The 19278-nt window shown below is 40.4% G+C and overlaps 1 protein-coding gene across 3 annotated transcripts; it reads right to left on the bottom strand.

The window, feature by feature from the left end:
- Positions 1-1159: 1159 nt before the first annotated feature.
- mybpha (myosin binding protein Ha) lies at positions 1160-19245 on the bottom strand. Of its 3 annotated transcripts, XM_019349599.1 has the most exons (15): positions 16354-16441; positions 15665-15715; positions 15317-15382; positions 14760-14894; positions 14171-14338; positions 10207-10295; positions 9899-10094; positions 9373-9512; positions 8166-8325; positions 7586-7722; positions 5083-5269; positions 4919-4975; positions 4710-4735; positions 1652-1685; positions 1160-1510 (listed from the first exon to the last, which is right to left on the bottom strand). In XM_019349599.1, the coding sequence occupies exons 1-12, from the start codon at positions 16424-16426 to the stop codon at positions 4941-4943; spliced, it is 1437 nt and encodes a 478-aa protein (XP_019205144.1). In that variant the 5' UTR covers positions 16427-16441; the 3' UTR covers positions 1160-1510; positions 1652-1685; positions 4710-4735; positions 4919-4940. The 3 variants fall into 3 exon arrangements, with proteins under 3 accessions (XP_019205144.1, XP_019205146.1, XP_005478081.1); XM_019349601.2 differs by lacking the exons at positions 4710-4735; positions 16354-16441 and adding an exon at positions 18895-19245 and having other exon boundaries at positions 15665-15711; XM_005478024.2 differs by lacking the exon at positions 4710-4735.
- Positions 19246-19278: the final 33 nt, after the last annotated feature.

Here is a 19278-nt window from a genome sequence, read left to right as displayed (position 1 = left end):
CCTATCACATCAGCCAACCAAGTGAATAACACTCTCCAGAAGGTAGGTGTATCAGTAACCAACCATGAAAGTAAATACAGAGTTCACTGCAAGGTTCAAGCCACTCATAAGCCCCAAGAATAGAAAAAGCTAGATTGGACTTTGCTAAAAAAAAACAAACAAACAACAAAACAAAACATCAAAAAAAGCCAGCACAGTTCTGGACATTCTTTGGACAGATGAAACCAAGATCCACGTCTACCAGAATGATGGCAACATTATGGAGAAGGTATGGAACAGCTCATGACCCAATGCATACCACATCATCTGTAAAACACGGCGGGGGCAGTGTGATGGCTTGCAGGCTGCCAGTGGCACTGGGACACTAATGTTTGTTTGTTTGTTTGTGTTCAGAGACATGCTTTCTGCTCAAATTGAGCTAAATGCAGTCAGACTGACTGGGCAGCATTTCATAATGCAGATGGACGACGATCCAAAACATACAACCAAAGCAACCCAGTTTATTAAAGCAAAGAAGTGGAATATTCTTAAACTGCCAAATCGGTCACCTGATCTTAACAAACTGAGCATGCTGTTAACTTGCTGAAGACTAAACTTCACACAGAAAGGTCCACAACAAACAGCAACTGAAAGCCGCTGCAGTAAAGGCCTGGCAGAGCATTAAAAGGAGGAAACTCTTTTTATGCAATCTTTTTGTTCAACCCACTGAATAAAAGCTGAAGGTCTGCGCTTCAACTGCGTCTGAGTTGTTTCATTTAAAATTCATTGCGGTAATGTACAGAACCAAAATTAGAAAAAAGTTGTCTCTGTACAAATATTAATGGACCTAACTGTATGTTTGGACTGTGAGAGGAAGCCAGAGAGCCTGGAAACCCACTAAGTCACAGGAACAGGAACAGAAACTTAACGAAGGCTAGAAACATCTTATTGAGAAACAGTACTAACCACTATGCTACCAGAATAACCAGAATTTCATCAAAATGGCAGAGAACAAGTCTACAAAGGCCTGTTTCATTAAATGATAATGCAGAACAACGTGAAATCTCATTACTAAAATCCTATGAATCTCATAATAACTGTACATAACTCTAATACCATATGGGACACTGTATTGTAAGCATCTTTAAATTTATGTTTTTAAAAAGAAAATCACATAACATATAATAAAATATAACCTTTATTTAACAACCCTACAGGCATTGCATCTCTCAGGATTTACTGTTTTATTGAGCAGTACATATATGTTTCTTATATATACTTACTATAACAAACAGCAAATGGACGCCGGCAGAAAACATGGTAAATATAGCTTTACATACATGTCACCAACTGAAATAACATACAACATTTGGCAAACGGGGATGGGCTGGATCTTCCATGCATGCTGGAAGGACTGGGAGAGTCAGGATGTGTGATTTGAAATAGATATGGAGATGTTGGTATGCTGTTCTGCCCATTTCTTCATTATGTACACACTGCCGCACAGCCAACTTGCACCTTCTCAAACACTCTGGAAGAAATAAGAGAGGGATTTATTACAGTTGCACACATGCAGTCAAATTTCCATCATGACAGAGGATATAAAATTGACATATTGTGCATTAATGAATTATTTTAACTGAATGATGGACATATACACACAAACTCTTACCTTAAAACATAAGACCTGGACTTCTGCTGGTCCTCTAAAGCCAAAGAAAGGTGGAAAGATAATTAAAGTAAGAAGACATTAAATGGAATCATGAGATATTGGTGATCACTTTAATCAGGAATATTCTGATAGAAATTGTGATGGTTTGTTTAAGGTCTTGGTGTCTTGTAGGTCTGGGTGTGTACTTATATGTGAGATTGCTTAACTGCGTATTTTCCATCAGGGATTATCTGCCTCAGTTTCTGCTCTCTTAGCCCATTCTCCCCTCTTCTCACAGCACTCCACTCGGCCTGTTGACTCATGGTAATGTGAAGAGTTTGGCTGTGTGTCAGATCATCTGGAGTCATTTATAGAAGCTGTCGAGTGCTGCACTGACATCACCCCTATCTCTCGCCCAATGGCGAATCCTGCCTAATCCTTCTTTCTCCCCATGCGGGGCCATCCCATGTATGGCTGAGCCTGTATGGGATCACATACTGACACCTTGTAGAGACTTATAAGCAGGATCACGTCATTTATAGGGCACAATTTACACTTGGCCTGAAAACGCTTTTTCGGTAATCTGATTACAAGAGGACAACTGTACATAAATACAGGTGTGAACCCATCCGAACACACTGAAGTTGCATTCGGAGTAGAAAGGTATGTGACCTCATTTACATAACAGCATGATGTGAAGACACTTGTGTCCCTGACCACACTCAAGGTCAAGTTTGGAGTGTGTATGTATCATGGCAACTACATCCAGTTTATTCCCTCAAGTCAAACAACTAAGGAGGACACTGAAAAATGACACTGCAACTTTACTCCTCCTCTAACTGTTCAAAGCGCAAAAATAATGCACAATGTTTTTTCTCCTATATTGCATATTACAAAATTTAATTGGAGCTGAACAACAACATTCGATCACAAGTGGTTATTTTTAATTAAAATCAATTAGAATTTAGTCAGGATCCCTACACTCTGAGAAGATTTTGTTTGCTGTGACTGTGTTCTGGAACCTCTCCATGGAAAGCGCATAGCAGAAAGAGCAGCAGGTATCAAGAGATTTGACACTGATTAAGTCAGATACAGCATAAAAAGAATGTAAAGTGGGTTGCAAAGCGGCTTGCAGGTGAGCATGAAACTTTAAGCAGGCTAAAGCAACATAAATAGAGCATTCTGTTTGAAATTTAACAACAGGCTGTGTACAAAAACAGCTGAGTGAACCATCAACTGATGTGAATCTGCTGATGTGTCAGATCTTAATAGTTAAAATGACATTTTGAGCACTCCCTGTGAAATTCTACACCACTGGAGTAATTAAAACACCAATACCAAAACACAAATGTGGCAGTCTAAGAGTGAGGATATAAGTAGCATAATAAAAGCAGTGAAAACATCAGATTTGGTATTTCTATTTAGCCAACATTAATCCTTGCCACATTACCACATCTAAAAGCAGGGCTTGCAATGTACAAAATGCACAGAGGATAAAGGCTGAGAGGAGAGATGAGATGAGGAGGGAAGAGGAGAGCAAGAGCGGTATTGCTTTTAAACTGATGAGTTTGTCACTTCAGCTCATGGCTGGTCAGTGGCTCTGCGGGTATTATCAGTCTGTCCCATTTCATCTCGAATGACAACTGTGCCAGTAACTCAGAAACTGGGTTTGCCGGTGAAAGCTTTAATAACAAATGCTTTGTCATAGTGATGTTGCATGCCATACAGGGAGAGGCCACTGCCTCAAAAGATTTGGGTGTTTAGGTGATCATCATCATCATCATCATCGTTTATTTATATAGCACTTTAAAAACACACCTGGTAGACCAAAAGTGCTATACAATACAAATATAAATATAGGAATAAAATAGCAAAAACCAGACATAGCAATAAAATTAATAAAAATGTCAGTTACCCACAGAGTTAAAAGCCAGTGAATAAAAATAGGTTTTTAATCTGGACTTAAAAACTGGCACTGATGTAGCTTGTCTAATATGGAGAGGAAGGCTATTCCCAAGCATTGGAGCCGCAACAGAGAACGCTCGGTCTCCTCTAAGCTTCAGCCGTGACTTAGGGACAGAAAGCAACAGTTGCTCAGCTGACCGAAGCGCAGGAATGGGGACATGTGGCTTCAACAAATCAGACAAATAAAGAGGTGCCAGACCATTTAGAGATTTAAAAACCAATAAAAGAACTTTAAAACGGATCCTAAATTCAATTGGAAGCCAGTGAAGAGAGGCCAAGACCAGAGTGATGTGGTCGAATTTCCTTCTGCCGGTTAAAAATCGTGCCGCGGCATTTTGCACTAGTTCCAAGCGTGAGTGGGATGTGACTAAGTAGTATGACTGCCAGGAACCGAGTTTTCGCAGCAGAATATTGAATTGGAACATGATGAGCTAAAATGATGACATATATCAAAATTATCCATTTTATCTGTCAGTGGTTTTATTTTTATGGCCAAGTGGTGTACCATAAGAATGCAGGAATTTACAGTACAGGCCACCTATGGAGAAACAGGGAGACTCACCTCGAAGAGTAAACAAAGCAATAACTACAAACTGAAACAAAACAGCACAGGTAGATGCAAAGCACGGTGGAAAGCTGTCTGCTTGTTTACAGATGAATGTTCACAGATGAGCGTCCTACGTTACTAAGGTATTTATAGTTAGGGTTTAGGCAAAGTCTATTTTGATCTCTTGAGAATCTATGGTCAGAAAGAAAGAAAGTGTACTTTATTGATCCCCGTGGGGAAATTCCTCTCTGCATTTAACCCATTCACTCAGTGAAGCAGTGGTCAGCCTTTGGGCGCCCGGGGAGCAGTGTGTAGGGACGGTACCTTGCTCAGGGGTACCTCAGGGTAGCTGTTCAGGGGAATCGAACCCCCGACCTTCCGATCATGGGGCCACCACTCTACCTACTGAGCTATCCCTGCCCCAATATCAATGATTTATATCATCTGCTGCTCCTCTCCGGTTACTACCGAGCGCCTCTAGCCAGCGCTAGCTTAGCTTAGCACCCCCCTCCCTCCAGTTAGCAGCCCCGTCCCCGTCTCTCCCAGCAGCCTGAACGCGGCCCTTACCATGTCTGCGGCGGTCTCGGCGGTCTCTGCGGCGAAAGACAAGACTCGTTGGAAAATTTTAATTATTTAATAAATATGTTGGGGGATGATATAGCTGGTGAATTGTGTTTAGCTGGATAATAAATATATATATATTCGCTCAATTGCTATGTGTTATGTGTATATTTACCAGTCCCTTAATACATTGCTTAACTTGCTAATTAACTTACCTCTGGAAGTTTAGATAATAGTTTATTTCCCCTTCTCAGCATCTGGTAGAATGACCTCTGTTTAGGAAACAAAAATGTAGCTGTGGTTAAAAAAAACTTCTGCTTTTCAAATTGATGTAAATATATTTTTATATAGTTACAGTAGATCAACAGTAGATACATACGTTTGACCTCGAGCTTGCAGGAGACGGTGGCCTCTCCCTGGGCGTTTTTAGCTCTGCAGGTGTACACGCCACCATCAAAGCTGCAGGGCTTTCGGATCTCGAGGGAGCAAATGCCCTGGTTGGAGATCTGACGATACTTGGGATCGTCACCAATGACCATTTGATTCTTCAACCACTCGATCTTAGGCTGAGATGAGAGAAAAATTAACAAAATAAATTAACTTTACTACAAAATTACAAAGACTGACGTTAATGAAAATCAACATTTTGCATGTATTATCATGATAACAGTCGCTGGGATCTGCAAGGTTTATCTCTTTTGCAACATGAGAATATTCATCGGACACATGGAATCAGGAACCAACCTGTAAAGACACGATGACTAATAGAAACACATGAAAAAGAATGTGACAGTTTTGGCCATGAAGCATGGTTAAGGTAGTCAGTTGGTCTACCACTTCCAAACTGAATACTCAACAACTATTTGAAAGATTGCCACGAAATATCAAGATCAGTTTATGTTTGTAAGTTAATTAAAGACAACCAGGTTGTGTGCACCTTTTTTTAATTTCAGATTTCCCCAAGACTAAACTAACCTCCCAAACATACACATTGGTCACATTGTCATTGTCTATATTTGAACATGCTGATTTCGATGTTAGCTCTTTGACCTATGTAAAGCCTTAGAGAACTGTTGGCGTGGCAACAGACTTGGTCACCAGAGAAATGGTTAAATGGCGAAATAGGGAAAATGCAAAGAAATCCATTAATTTCTACAGGCTAAAGGTTGATTTTCAGACCAATTCTGTTTTGACTGAATGTGTCCTGTGTGATAAAACACAACTGACTTCTCAGTAAAGCCTAACAACCTCAAAACCCTCGCCAATATTCAGTGAATGTTTCCCTACCGTTTCAAACTGGTCTTTAAATTTCCCCCATCTCAACCCTGGCAAAACTGACACTTGTGGTCCGCCTCTGTAGCTTCACTGATGTGTTTTTTCCACTTCAGTTTTACATTTCTTACTTTAAACTGTCATGGTTTTTCTTTCCTGTCTGCTTGGTACAGAGTGAGCTATTTAAACTTGTTCTAAAGCTGTGGTCTGTTTGGGTGGCAAAAATAGTGCTTTCTGTGTTACAAACACATCTTCAATCACCCATGAAAGGAGAACAATCTATACTTCTTATCTCTGTCTCTTTTTCTGTCCGCCCTTCTTATCACACATCTCTCACCCCCTTAATATAGTCCCCTACTCTATGTGACAGCTCTTTATCAGAGACACCAGGACAACCTATCACACTACTGAGCATGCCTTTGTACTGGACCTCTCAACACTGAACTCCATGCCAGGGAAGAGGAGGTGGCTCGATAAACACATGCTATAAAACAATTCAAGCCCACTTACAGGAGTATGAGAGATTTCAATTTACAGCGATTATGTAAAGACATGAAGTTAAAGTATCGGTCATACACCGGTTAATTAGATGACCAGGGTGTACCCTGCCCCCGCCCTATGCCCAGTGGGATAGGCTTCCCCTGGATAAGCAGAGGACGACAGATTGCTGGACGCATGGTTAAGCAGACATACAGATGATACAACTACTTGGAGAAATCTTTTTACACCACAGGGAAAGGCAAGAAAGACTTATTTGGCAAGGACAGCTCTCAGTCTATAGATACTAACATGAAGGAAAATTCAATTGCTTTCTCATTATTCTCAGCTACAGACTTTGTCTTAGATGCCTGTGATAAGTTTCACTGTCCCAAACCGTGGCATACTGTCATAAAATAACTAATAAATACTAAACGCTGCAAAAAAGAACAAACATCAAGCTACAAACAAATTACCCATCAATCCCTGTTTTCTTCATTGTCTGTTAGCTTTTGTGCTGTGCTGTACCAAATTTGTTAGCTCTGTCTCATCTACACCGGCACACACAGGGCGACTAACTGCTGCTGTCCTGGGTGAAAAGCCAAGGACAGCTAGGACGAATAATCAACTGCATTTCCATTCTGAACTGCTACTTAATCTGCCTGCATCTGTCAGACAACTGTAAAGATAAGTTTAACCCAAGCAGTTGCTGCCAAACAGTGAGAGAGATTCTGAAACTCCACATAAACATACCAGTGGAAGCCCTCCCTGAACTCCTGAGTGCATCCTTTTTTAACTGTGGCATTTATATCTTATTTAAAGTGGATTTGTGAGGGTTCCTGGTGAGAATAAGACTGTTTCAGTTCAAAAAGGAACATTAGCTATGTGTGTGTAATCTGGAAAGTCCCCCAAATCTCAATAGGCCAGTTCTATTTATAATCAGCAGATGCTTCCCTGTGTCGTCTTGGGTTTGTACTTTTAGTGTGAGCATGAGCTCTAAATATCCAGTCAACTATTAGGATACCACCATGATACCAACGGATAAGATCTAGTATCAATAACTTGTTGTATAGACACTGCTGTTTATATAAGAAATAAATGAGAGTAAATGAGAGTATTGATGTACATCTAACCTTAGGACTTCCACGAACAGAACACAGCAGCTTGGTGGTGTATCCCACGGTGGCGGCTCGGTCATTGAGGGGCGTGGTGAACTTTGGAGCCTCATTGAAGTCATGCTCCTGGTACTCAAAAGGTTTGTAGACAATACCTGTAAAGGAAGCAGCATTAAGGTTTTATGAGCCAGATATAGTGCAGATCCTTTTTGTTTTTTTACTGTTTATTATTGAGGTCAGATTAGGCAGTGGTGTACTGAACTGCATTATGTTTAAAAGTGGAACTACTACACACATTTGCTTAAAGAATAAAACACACTGTAACACAACTATGGTAATCATCTTAATGATTTCGCAGCCTATTTAAATTTATTTCAGTAATAGCAGAGCACTTGGCAAGAGAGCTATCCACTTATGTTTAAAGCAGTGCCAAGGCCATTGCCACTCCTCGAGTCTCCACTTCAGATTCTTGCAACTAACCACAGCTCATTAAAATCTAAGTATCCATTCGTATTGCAGCCGTGCCACTAAAACTTTATGCAACAGAAACAAACCGATGTGAGACAAATTAAAGTACTTTGTGCATTCAAGGGGTCACCTGTCTTCTGGATGGTGGCCACTTCCTTTGTGACAGCGCTCTTCTCGCTCATGCCCACTTGGTTTTCAGAAAACACTCTAAAGGAATACGAGTTGCCCATGACAAGGTCTGAGATGGTGGCACTTAACCTGTGATAGTGCTCCAGCACAGTGAACCATTCCTGCATGAGACAGCAGACACAACAGTCGGATCAGACATGTGAAATGATAGCGTGTCCTTACTGGACTGAATTCATCTCTATTCAGTTAGTGTACATTATTTCAATTTTCTTCTCTTTTTTAAAAAGTTCAAGTATACTGAGTATACTTACACATGTAATATGTGAAGTCCCTTCAAGGCCCTGCCTACCCTCACACAATTTAAATATTTATTTAATCATACCTGGTCACAGTGTTCTTTGGCTGCTTTGTTCTGTAAGATCTAATGCTGCTCATTGTAAAGCGAATACAACTCCAGCTGAAAAATGTCTTTCTTTCACTAACGCACTTCAAAAAAGACCATTTTCACAAACATTCTGGTTAGTGCATTTCTGAAAATAGAACATTTATGCTGCGTTCCAGCTACCTCACAAGTTGGATGTCAGAACTTGTTGCAGAAATTGAAAAAACATTTTGGTTTTAGCAAGGTTGAGTCTTTCACGCATCACTAGCAACATAATACCTGTGTTTTTGCTCTTAAAAGCACCGCTGCAGCACATTCCCGAATAGTGGCTGCTCTGCATATGTCTTATTAGCAAATCACAGATACACAACAGTGACTGTACAAATTAAAAGATTTAGATATCTACTACTGGTTACATTCACTGCCGCCATCTTTGATTGTTAACTGCTGCTCCGAATTTCCAAGTTGGAAATCCTAGTTGAGGAGACAATCCAGATGAAAATTGATATTGGGAACTTGTTAATTCCGACTTCCAAATTAATCTGAAATTCACCAATAATACAGAACCTTTATAAAACAGACCAATATGTTGTAGTAAGGCTTCACTCTGACTGCATCATATTGAATGAAACACTGAAAACAGAGTTAAATGCACATAAATGTACATCTTTCTGTGTCGTGTTAAAGATGTCAACACCTGTGGGGCAAATCTGACCTCAAACTATGAATAAAAAAATGATGCTCTGGATTTCTGAGATTCATGTCAACATTACTGATCTGGTGTAACATATGGGTTTTGTGCAATTCGAGTAAATATCTACTATACCTCAGTCTTCTTGTCAGCTTTCTGGACAGTGTATCCAGTGATGTCTGTGTTGCCATTATCCTTGGGTGGAGTCCACTCCAGAGCAGCATTGAAGCCCCAGGCATCCACCAGCTTTATACTAGCAGGAGGACCAGGGCGCTCTGATGAGACACATTACTGTAAGTATTACGGTATTACAATCATAATGAGCTCGCTTCTTTAAGAATTTCAAGTGTTTACTCCAATTCATGAAAGGTCAAAAAGAAAACCATCTATTTAAACTGTAATGTATTTTAAGCTCAGACCAGATATTGATCAACAGTAGCTTGCACAAGGCTCAAACACTCTGGCGTCTTTGTTAGAGATGTCATTTATGTTGGCTAATACCCAGAGAAAGTCACAAGTCTAGAAACAAGGAAGTCAACACGTCAGCTGCACAGCCAGCTGAGCAGATTTAACAGGAAGGCCGCAAGTGAATCAACAGTTTGACACGTTCACATATTCCTTTGTGTAAATGAGATTCTTTTATGTCTCATGTGTCACTCACCCACAATCTGAAGGGTTATTGCAGCTTTATCTTCAAAGCTATCCACTTTTAGGGTCATCTCATAAACACCAGAGTCCTCCCTCTGAGCGCTGCGGATGAACAGGATGCTGTCCTTGTCACTGTTCCTGATATTGACCTTCTTGGTATCCACAGGCTGACCATCTTTAAGCCAGGACACTGCAGGTTTAGGCTTTCCCTAAGGAGTTGGAAACAAGAACGGTTAAATGCAAGTGTTCAAAAATGTATCTGTCAGCCTTTTATGTTTCCTCACTGACTAATACAGCGAATGTGCACACAAGCCAGCTTACAAGAAACGGGATGACGAGGTTGATCTGCTCTCCGACTTTCTTGACATAGCGGGACCTGAGAGCCCGAGGCAAGCGGATCTTGGGACGGTCTGCAAAGTCAAATCGAGCATGTTTATTTTTCACCTCATCCGTCTTCTACAGTCTGACTGAGCTGATTTGCTGCTGATTTACTGCTTCACTTTGTTAACAGTTAACATTACATGCTAACAGCATAAAGCATGGTGTATACACATCCTGTCAGACTCTTTAAAGTGTGGTCACACATGCATAAAATGGCAGGTCAACAAGACCTAAATAGAGCAGCTACTGCTGCTGCAAAGTCTACAAGAACATGATTGAACAGGCTAAAATTACCCGACAGCAGTTTTGACTATGCAAATTCAGGACAGAAAAAATAATCCTAACAGCCGAGAAGCTGACAGTCTGAATATGTATTTAACTTTAGAAAGAGTACTGATTATAAAGTATCTGGAATATGCACTGTTAGCAGGACAAAACAAACAAATTTGAAACAGCGATGTGTGCGAAACGCATACAATTAAAAACTAACTTGATAATCAAAGATTTTTTAAAAAGTCAGCGTCAGCTCATCGCACTTTCACTTCAGTTTTTCAACGTAAAACATTTCCTTAAAAACATAAAAAACAAGCTAAGGTAAAATCTTAAACTATGTTTCCATACTTTCCAAGCAAGTACACCTGATACATCATCACACTCAAGCCACCATTTAAGTGCTGCCAGTTTTTGCAGGAGCAAAATAAACAAAACAAAACAAAAAATGAAGAAGTGAAATCTAAACAAAGGTTCTGTGTGCTTAAAGAAAAGTGCAGTATCTAGGCAGGGGGAGCCGAACAAGTAAGAACCTCAAACCAGCAGCTCCTAAAATAGCTTTAGTGACAAGAAAGACTGAACTCTGAGAGCACAGCCCTCATGTCATGCCCAAAGAAACCACAAATACATGTCAAACCTTTCAGCTGAGCAGTGGTTGCAATATCACATCTACAGACGACTGCAGCAACTCCTGATGTGAATTAAAATCAAACAGGTGAACTTGCATCGCAGACATCTAGCTGGGCTCTCTGTTGGATGGTTTCCTTCATGCCAAGTGCTAAGTATCAGGAACAGCATCTCTCACATGTTTCTGCATAAGCAGCAAATGTCTGAAAAGCTCTCTGGGCTTAGAGGATAAATAAAACCACCAGGCTCCTGCCCTCCCTCACCTCATTCACCCCCATACAGCCTGCTTCTCCTAATCCACTCAAACTACCCTCCCAATGGGCACCACATCCACCTCCATCTTCTTCTAGCTATAAGAGTGTTTACATCTTCTCCTTCTGATGCACTAAATCTAACCTGATATCTTGCCTTCCTGTTCTTACATTTGTCACCGTATCATTGCTTCAAATGTATCATTGCTACTCAGGATGGGATGTTGCTTCTGGAACAACCATTTCCCAAGTAGATCAGGGCTGTCTCCAGATTTGGCTCAAACACTAATCCTTGCTAATCAGCACACTTCCCAGCAATGCCCAGAAGTGTTGCAGGCATTGTGGCATCCAGCAGCCTGTAAGTCCCCCCTGCAAAGAATCTATAATCTGCCATTGTCTCTGGATAAAATGTCTTTGTAGGGGGCTTTCAGCATATGTAGGACAGCATGTCTTCCTCTAAAGCTTAAACGTGTGGATGGGTGTCTGGTCCGGACAGCTTGTGACTGACACACAGCTTAATTTAACCTCAACAAGCCATACAGAATCCAACAATTAGGCTCATGTTTCACCAACCAGGAAATACGCCTAGAGACAGTAAGCTGTGGGTAACTGGGGCATGTCAACTCAGGTCGGCACTACGTCAGTGTGTGGGTTCAGAATCAGAACTACGGAAAATAAACCAACGGTGGTTTAAACCACAGAAAAAGTACTGCAAGCGAAGTGTGGTGAAAAGAATCTCTGTGTATTCTGGAGCTGTACTTTTTAATACACACAGCACACCACAATAGCGAAGCAACAGTTAAAGTAGGGAATTTTAAAATGGTCATAATAACCATCAGCCAGAACATCCACATTTTTGCATTTTTAACAAGAATGCATTGGTCAAAGGGGAAAGAATAGTCGTTGATGCAATCGTAAGCAAAAACGCTGCATCCATTATTAGTTATATTGTACTAGTCAGTCTCTTTTTGTGGCTGTACTTGAGCACAGTAGTGCTTGGAGTCAAATGCTTTAACATGTTTCCCATGGTGGTCATGCTAATATGCTGATATTTAGCAGATATAACAAACCCAATCTTAGGACAAGCATGTTAATATTTGCTAGTGAGTACTAATAACAGCCTATTTGGGCCTGCTGCATACGCTTACGTACTTCTAGCTATAACCGTGTCATGCATTTTTTTGAGTAAACTGTGACCCAGTGATAAGTAAATTAATTACTGTTTCACAGACACAGTTCATGAATGAATGTACCCAACTGCAATGGCAATACGATACTGTGCAAAAATCTTGAGTCAGCCTTCATTTTGCTTCCAAGGAGCCAGACTTTTTTGAGCAATAATTATCCAGGCTTTCAAAGTTTTTGAAAGACACAAAAAGTAACACAAAAAGGTCAAAGATAACACAGTTTGATAGACATAAAATAGTATTTTTGCACCAACAAGGGGATTCTAGAGAGCAACTTCTCAAACACTTCACAAACCTCAGTAAGATTTTGATCCACCACACATTACTATCTGTAAAACATCTCACTGGCAGCACTGCCAGTAATGTAAAAGCATACCTGGATAGAAAAACAGCTAATGGAACCCTTTCAGTCATGGACTGGTCCTCCCAGAGCCTGGACCTCAACATGACTGAAGCAGTGTGAGATCCACTTGACTGAGAGCAGAACAAAAGGCAGCCAACATCCAAAGAACAGCTGGATGTCCTTCAAGAAGCCTGGAGTACGATTCCTGAATAGTACTCAAAGAAATTACAAGAAAGTTCGCCTAACAGAGTTTAGGCTGCGTTGAAGAATAAAGGTGCTCATAGCAAATACTGACTTTTAGCCTTCTTAGAATTGTCCAAACTCTGGTTTTGCTTTATAAACAGTATTTGCATGTATGTGTGGACATTTCAATAAAATGCTGCAGCTATTTCCCATTTTCCTAGCAAATTACAAAAAAACAAGGGGCGCCTTTGTTCATTACTGTATATTAAGTGATATTATAGTCTGAACCAAAGCTGCAAACTGACCCAAAGTGATATAGTGCAATTTAGTTTTATATTTATTTAGCTATATTTAGTTTAGTTATATATTTTCACGTATGTATACAATTACAGGAACATTCTGTAAATTGAAAGTGTACCAACCAGCAGTCTTGAATGAAGATGTGCGTACATGCAAATGAAAGCATGACTTACAGCTAATGAAAGCTCTTGTCAGCACCTTTGCGATTTATGTGCTTGCATCTGTGCAATCCATCTGAGGCACCGGCAGTTAATACCACCTCTACCTCACTGGTTGTAACATGAGTATTTTAAGGATAGGTCATAAGTTACAACTATGTTAGAGCTCCTGATAAAGAGTTGGAGACAGCCATTTTACCAGGTGGCTTCACAGTGATGGAAAGCTTCGTTGTGAGGTTTTGGTACGGGACGTCTTGTGCAGAGTTGCACAGTATGTTCTCTGTGGAAATTCTCACTATGAAATAGAAATTCTCATTGTACTGAGCAAGCTAGCGTTTGCGTGGTTCCTTCTCCAAACAGAATAATGTCATGGGAACTTAGCAACAAAAGTTTGAAGAAACCTTTTAGGAATTATGAGACCATCACGTTTTTAGAGTTGGTTTGACACTTTCCAAGAAGACTAACTTGTAAGTGTTGTGTATTTTGTGATGTTTCGACTGCTTATTTTGGCTTTTAAAAAAAAGCTGTCTATAAAAGACAACTTTACTGGAAGCTGTCTGATAGTGAGGTGCAATAATGACTCACCGACAACCTCGCGGATTGGCACAGGGTCAGCGACTGTTCCAGGTTCGCTGCGGCCACCGGGGTTTACAGCCACCACGCGCACACGCAGCAAATCACCTGCTTTCAGATTTTTGATGCAGTATCTGTTAGCTGCAGTCAGCTCCTCGTTAGCTACAACCCAGTCTGTCGCTGTTGGGAAACCAAGGATCTGTGTTAGTGAGCGGCTTTTAGGGTCATTATTCCATATTGTGAAAAGAACACAAACGATCCGCTTTTTCTCCTGATGGTTTTTATTTATTGTAATTTTCCTGAATGTTAAAAACCCCTCAATTAAACCTAAGTGGTTTATCACCTGTCGACACCAGTTTACAAACAACCTGCCCATAAGAAGTATACTTTGGCTACCATGATGAAATCTCAGAAGGCATGCTGTCATCTGAGCAAATGAGCGCTTCTAAAAGTGGTGTCGGGAGATACAGCGACAGCCGGTAAACTGAAGCCTGCCGTATACGGCCCGGACCCAGCAATGAGTATATTTGCCCTCTGACACGCTGGGGACAGGTGCAAGCAAACACTCTCACATACATGCGACACACATATGCAGACTTACTTCCATCCTTGCAGTACTCGATGGCGTATCCATCCAGGCCAGAGTCTCCGATGGTCTCTGGTGTCCTCCACTTAATGGTGAGACTGGAGTCATTAACATCATCCACAGACACGTCCAAAGGAGCACTGGTGGGGACTGTGAGAGGTTTAGTGCAGTGAAGATTGATAAAGCTTTCTTAATATAGACAACAGAAAGTGGGGCTTTAAAAACAGTTAAAAATACACACATAATGGGATAATCAGCAACATGCTTTACATTCTACTGCATAAATGTGTGGATCTGCAGCTCAGTTTTTTTCATTGATAATTATTATGGAAGACTTTTCTCATTTTCACAATGAATCATTAGAAAAACAGTGAAACAATATGTTTGTACAAGATCTGATTTAAAGCTAAATTCATTCATCATTTCCAGCTTTTCAAATAAGAATTTCTTTCTTTGATTTCTTTACATACAAGATAAAAGTGAATATAACTGTTTTTGGAGATTAATGCTCAATTTGACAATGTTATAATCTCTCACTGGGTGTACAAAGCAGGATCAGATGTTAGTGTTACCTGCAGGAGGTGGTGGTGTGGGGGCCTTAGGTGGCTCCTCAACTACAGCAGGTTCTACTGGAGCAGCTATCATTAAAAAAGGAGAATATTTACATTTTTATAAACAAATACAAAAAAACCCAAAACTGATTGACAGTATTTTTTCTATACAGCGGCATTCAACGATGTAAATGTCCAAACCTTTAAACAAAAACTAACCATTTTACTGCAGAGAAAAAGGCATCAGGAAGTTACCTTCTCACAGATTGGGAAAATCATGATGGGAAGTACTTACTTCTAAGAAAAATACTATTTGCAGTATTTTGTACCTGAGAATGAATGTTGGTGTATGCAGTGGTTCATGTTTACCGTCTGCCGGAGCATCTGCAGCAGCACCATCTTCAGCGGCAGGAGCAGTAGCTAGCATTAAAATGCCGTTAGGGAAGCCAGTTAGATATGTACAATTTGATATGTATATATGTATAATATGTACAATTATTAATGCAGGTAATCAAATGTTTTTTAGGCATTTTGATAAACTTACAGTGATGTGAAAAAGAAAGTTTTCACAGAACCTTTTGTGAAACCTAAATATATGTCATGTTCCGTAGCTTACAGGACCTCTTTTAGCAGTGATAACTTGAAGTAATCCTTTTCTGTATGACTATCTATCTCTTGTGGAGGAATTTTTGCCCACTCTTCTTTACACTGCTTCAGTTCATTGAGATTTGCATGGTTTCGTTTATGCACCGCTCTCTTAAGCTCCTTTCACAGCATTTCATTCGTGCCGAGGTCAGGACTTTAAGAGTAGACCATTGCAACATCTTGATTTGTCATAACGCACAGCACCACATTCGGGAAAAGCCAAAGCATCTCTACTCTGGAACAAATACATTGTTCCAGAAGTCTTGCGTTTTGGTTTTTTTAGATGCTACTTAGCAAACCTAAGCTTTCTCTTGGCAACCCTTCCAAACAAGCCTAATTGTACTGTCATGAACTTTAACATTTAATATGTTAATGTGTTGTTTGGAATTTATCTAAGTATTGCACAGTCTGACCTTGGGGTGAATTTGGCATCCACTCGTGAGACGATTCTCGCGTTGTGTTAACACACGCATCTGAATGCTCCATACCAGTCAGCTGCCAAAACTTCTGCTTTTATAGAGGTACTCAGACTTGCGAATGATCAGTTAACCAGCATTTGATTACCAGCAACTGGCTGCTCTTTACCCTCTTAATTGCTTTGGAAACTGTTCTTTCCAAAGGAATGCATAGAGTCCCACAAAAGCTTTTTTCACATCACTGTATACTCCATTGAGCAAGCAGCAGGAAAGAGCAGTGTGAGGTACAGCTTTCTGAACTCAAAGGTTTGTGTGTTAGAACAAACAGGTGACCAAATGTCCACAAACAGAAACCTCATCAGTTAAGAAAGTCGAAAGATGAACACACAAACACATTTACAGACAGAAACACAAGAAGTGCACAGAGGAACACAAACACATGTTGCATATCAGCTTGCATATGTGTGCGGACAGCCTGTGGTGTAAGTTTACTCTTAGTAGCTGTTGAATCTCCTCTGTCTTCTGTCATATTGCCATCAGTTAAGGTTAAGGGTTATGTGTCGAGGTTTAAAGCCAAAAAACACACTCATAAAATGAAGAAGTGGTTCAGAGTATTGATACAAGAGGGTAACTTGTGATCCATTAGCTTTCGTTTCAGTCTGCAAAACAGGCTAACAAGGGTAACAACAAAAATGTCACCATGCCAACAAATTCAAGTTGCATGCAAAACAAAATGCAAGATCTAAAAATTCAGCCACGTTTTCTTAGCTCAGACACATTTAGCTCCCTTATCTGTGACCTGACAAACTTAGATTAGAGGAGTTTTTTTTGGAAATTATGAGTATTTTTAAAATGTACACAGATTTGGAGCAACAATTCGTTGCCATTCAGATTACATCATTTTCAGGGAAAGCCTTGCTTATGTCAGCAACAGTCCCTAAACACATTCTCCACATATTACAGCAGCATAGCTCTGTATTAAAGGGTCCCAAATGGCCATGCCAGCAGTCCACACCTGTCACCTACTTAACCCTTTAAGACCTACCATAGAACCAAGTCCGCCAGAGCTTATATTATATTTTTACTTGCTGTGGAGCCATTTTTGGGAGTATTTCAAGTTGCTATACATCAATACAACTATTATAGCCCAAATTTTAATAATATGTCTGCATTGAGTGCATAGTAATTACACAAATTGCAAAAAAGTGCAATAAACTACAAAAAAATTGAAAATCGTTTTTGTTTTTTTAACATATATTTCTAGTTAGAGAAATTTAAGAGGCTTATCCCTCAAAACTGTAAATACAAAAAAGTTGCACAAACTAGTTTCCCACCACAGGAAATTTATTTGAAGTGTCTTCATAGTTTTACTTTTGAAATACACCAATTTTTATATACTGCAGGAAAAACGAAAATAAATATTATAGTACAAATTTGCAAAAAAGCAGCATATGCATCAAAATAAACTATTTCCAGCAGTGCAATTTGAGTTCTAAGCATCCCAGAAATGACACAGAAAGTCATAAAGTCAAAGATAACTTTTAAAAACACCAGTATAGGCTCTGAGGCCCTGACAGTAAAAAAAACTACATTTCCGCGAAAATGACGTCACTTCCGGTTTCGGGCAGGTAATGGCGGACATGCGAAAGTTCGCGCTGACGTCTATTCCAACGTAGGAAGTGTTATGAACAGCTGATCGGATCGGCAAAGCGTGTTTCTGGAATATTATGTTTTTGTTGCTGCAAACGCTTTTTATGCAGTTTTTGCAAAGCTATATGTGGAAGAAAACCGTGACCTAGGACAAGCTGATGGCATAAGATGTAAGTACAACTTCTCCAGTCTCATATGCAAAAAAAATTATTGCGCTAGCTTACGTGGTTGCAGTGATAGAGGGATTTAAAAATAGATACGCAAATTGTAGCGGGGGCGCTACGCTCGGCTCTAAAGGGTTAAAACATATGAAAGAAAAAAAATATGACAAAGGAATCCTAAACAGAGGAACAGCTGAAATCCTACAGCAAGTAAGAATGGAAACCATATGGCTTTTACTTCGGGGGAGAGCTGCTTAAAAGGGACGGTTTTTGCTTTAAATTGGTAAACTTGTTCTTGTTCATTTTTGTGTTTATTTTTTTTAAGTTTTCCTGGAATTCACATCCCAACTTTGCGGAAAGGTGAGAATGGCGGGGGGGGGGCACTTTGCTCCTTGCATGTGTATTCTGACCCAGTGCTAGTACAGGCTGTAAGTTATGTAGCTATACAAAAAAATAAAATAACAGCAATTGCACTGTTACGAGTCACTTAATACAATTAGGGAGCACTTTGTAGTACTGTTGCGTTGCATTGACTTTAGTTTTAATCACTGAGTTTAGGATGCTTGAAAGCTGTTTGATGCAAAACAAAAAAAAAGCGTATAACTTTGGAGAAAATGTCTGCATATATTCTTGATTAAATCAAACACTGTTAAACACGAGAGTTACCCACGCAGTGTCACTGTTAGTAATGTTAGCTTGCAACTCCATTCCGTTCCCAAGAGTCTATCGAGATACCGGGAGCGCTTCCTTCAGCAGCGGGGGTGTCTTCTGCTGGGGGGCGGCAGCTGCTTCTGCCTCGGCTGCGGGAGCTGCCTCGGCTGGAGGAGCTTCAACAGGTGCGGCCTCAGCAGGTGGAGCCTCCACGGGTGGAACGGGCTCAGGTGCCTTCGCCACAGCCTTCTTGACTGGTGACTTCTTGATAGGTGCAGGTTTGGCCGGCATCTTGCTGGCAGACGTCAAGTCCTCGGGATGAGGCGGTGGAAGAGGCTTAGGTAACATATATACTGAGGGCTGGTGGGCTGCTCCACCCATTCCCATGACTTCTACACCCGCCTACCCACTTAAGCCACATCTTCTTCTATGGGAAGAGTGGAGGTAAAGAAATATAAGG

This window comes from Oreochromis niloticus, linkage group LG20, assembly GCF_001858045.2.
Source record: "Oreochromis niloticus isolate F11D_XX linkage group LG20, O_niloticus_UMD_NMBU, whole genome shotgun sequence".
NCBI lineage: Eukaryota > Metazoa > Chordata > Actinopteri > Cichliformes > Cichlidae > Oreochromis > Oreochromis niloticus.
This window is presented reverse-complemented; position numbering and strand designations above follow the sequence as displayed.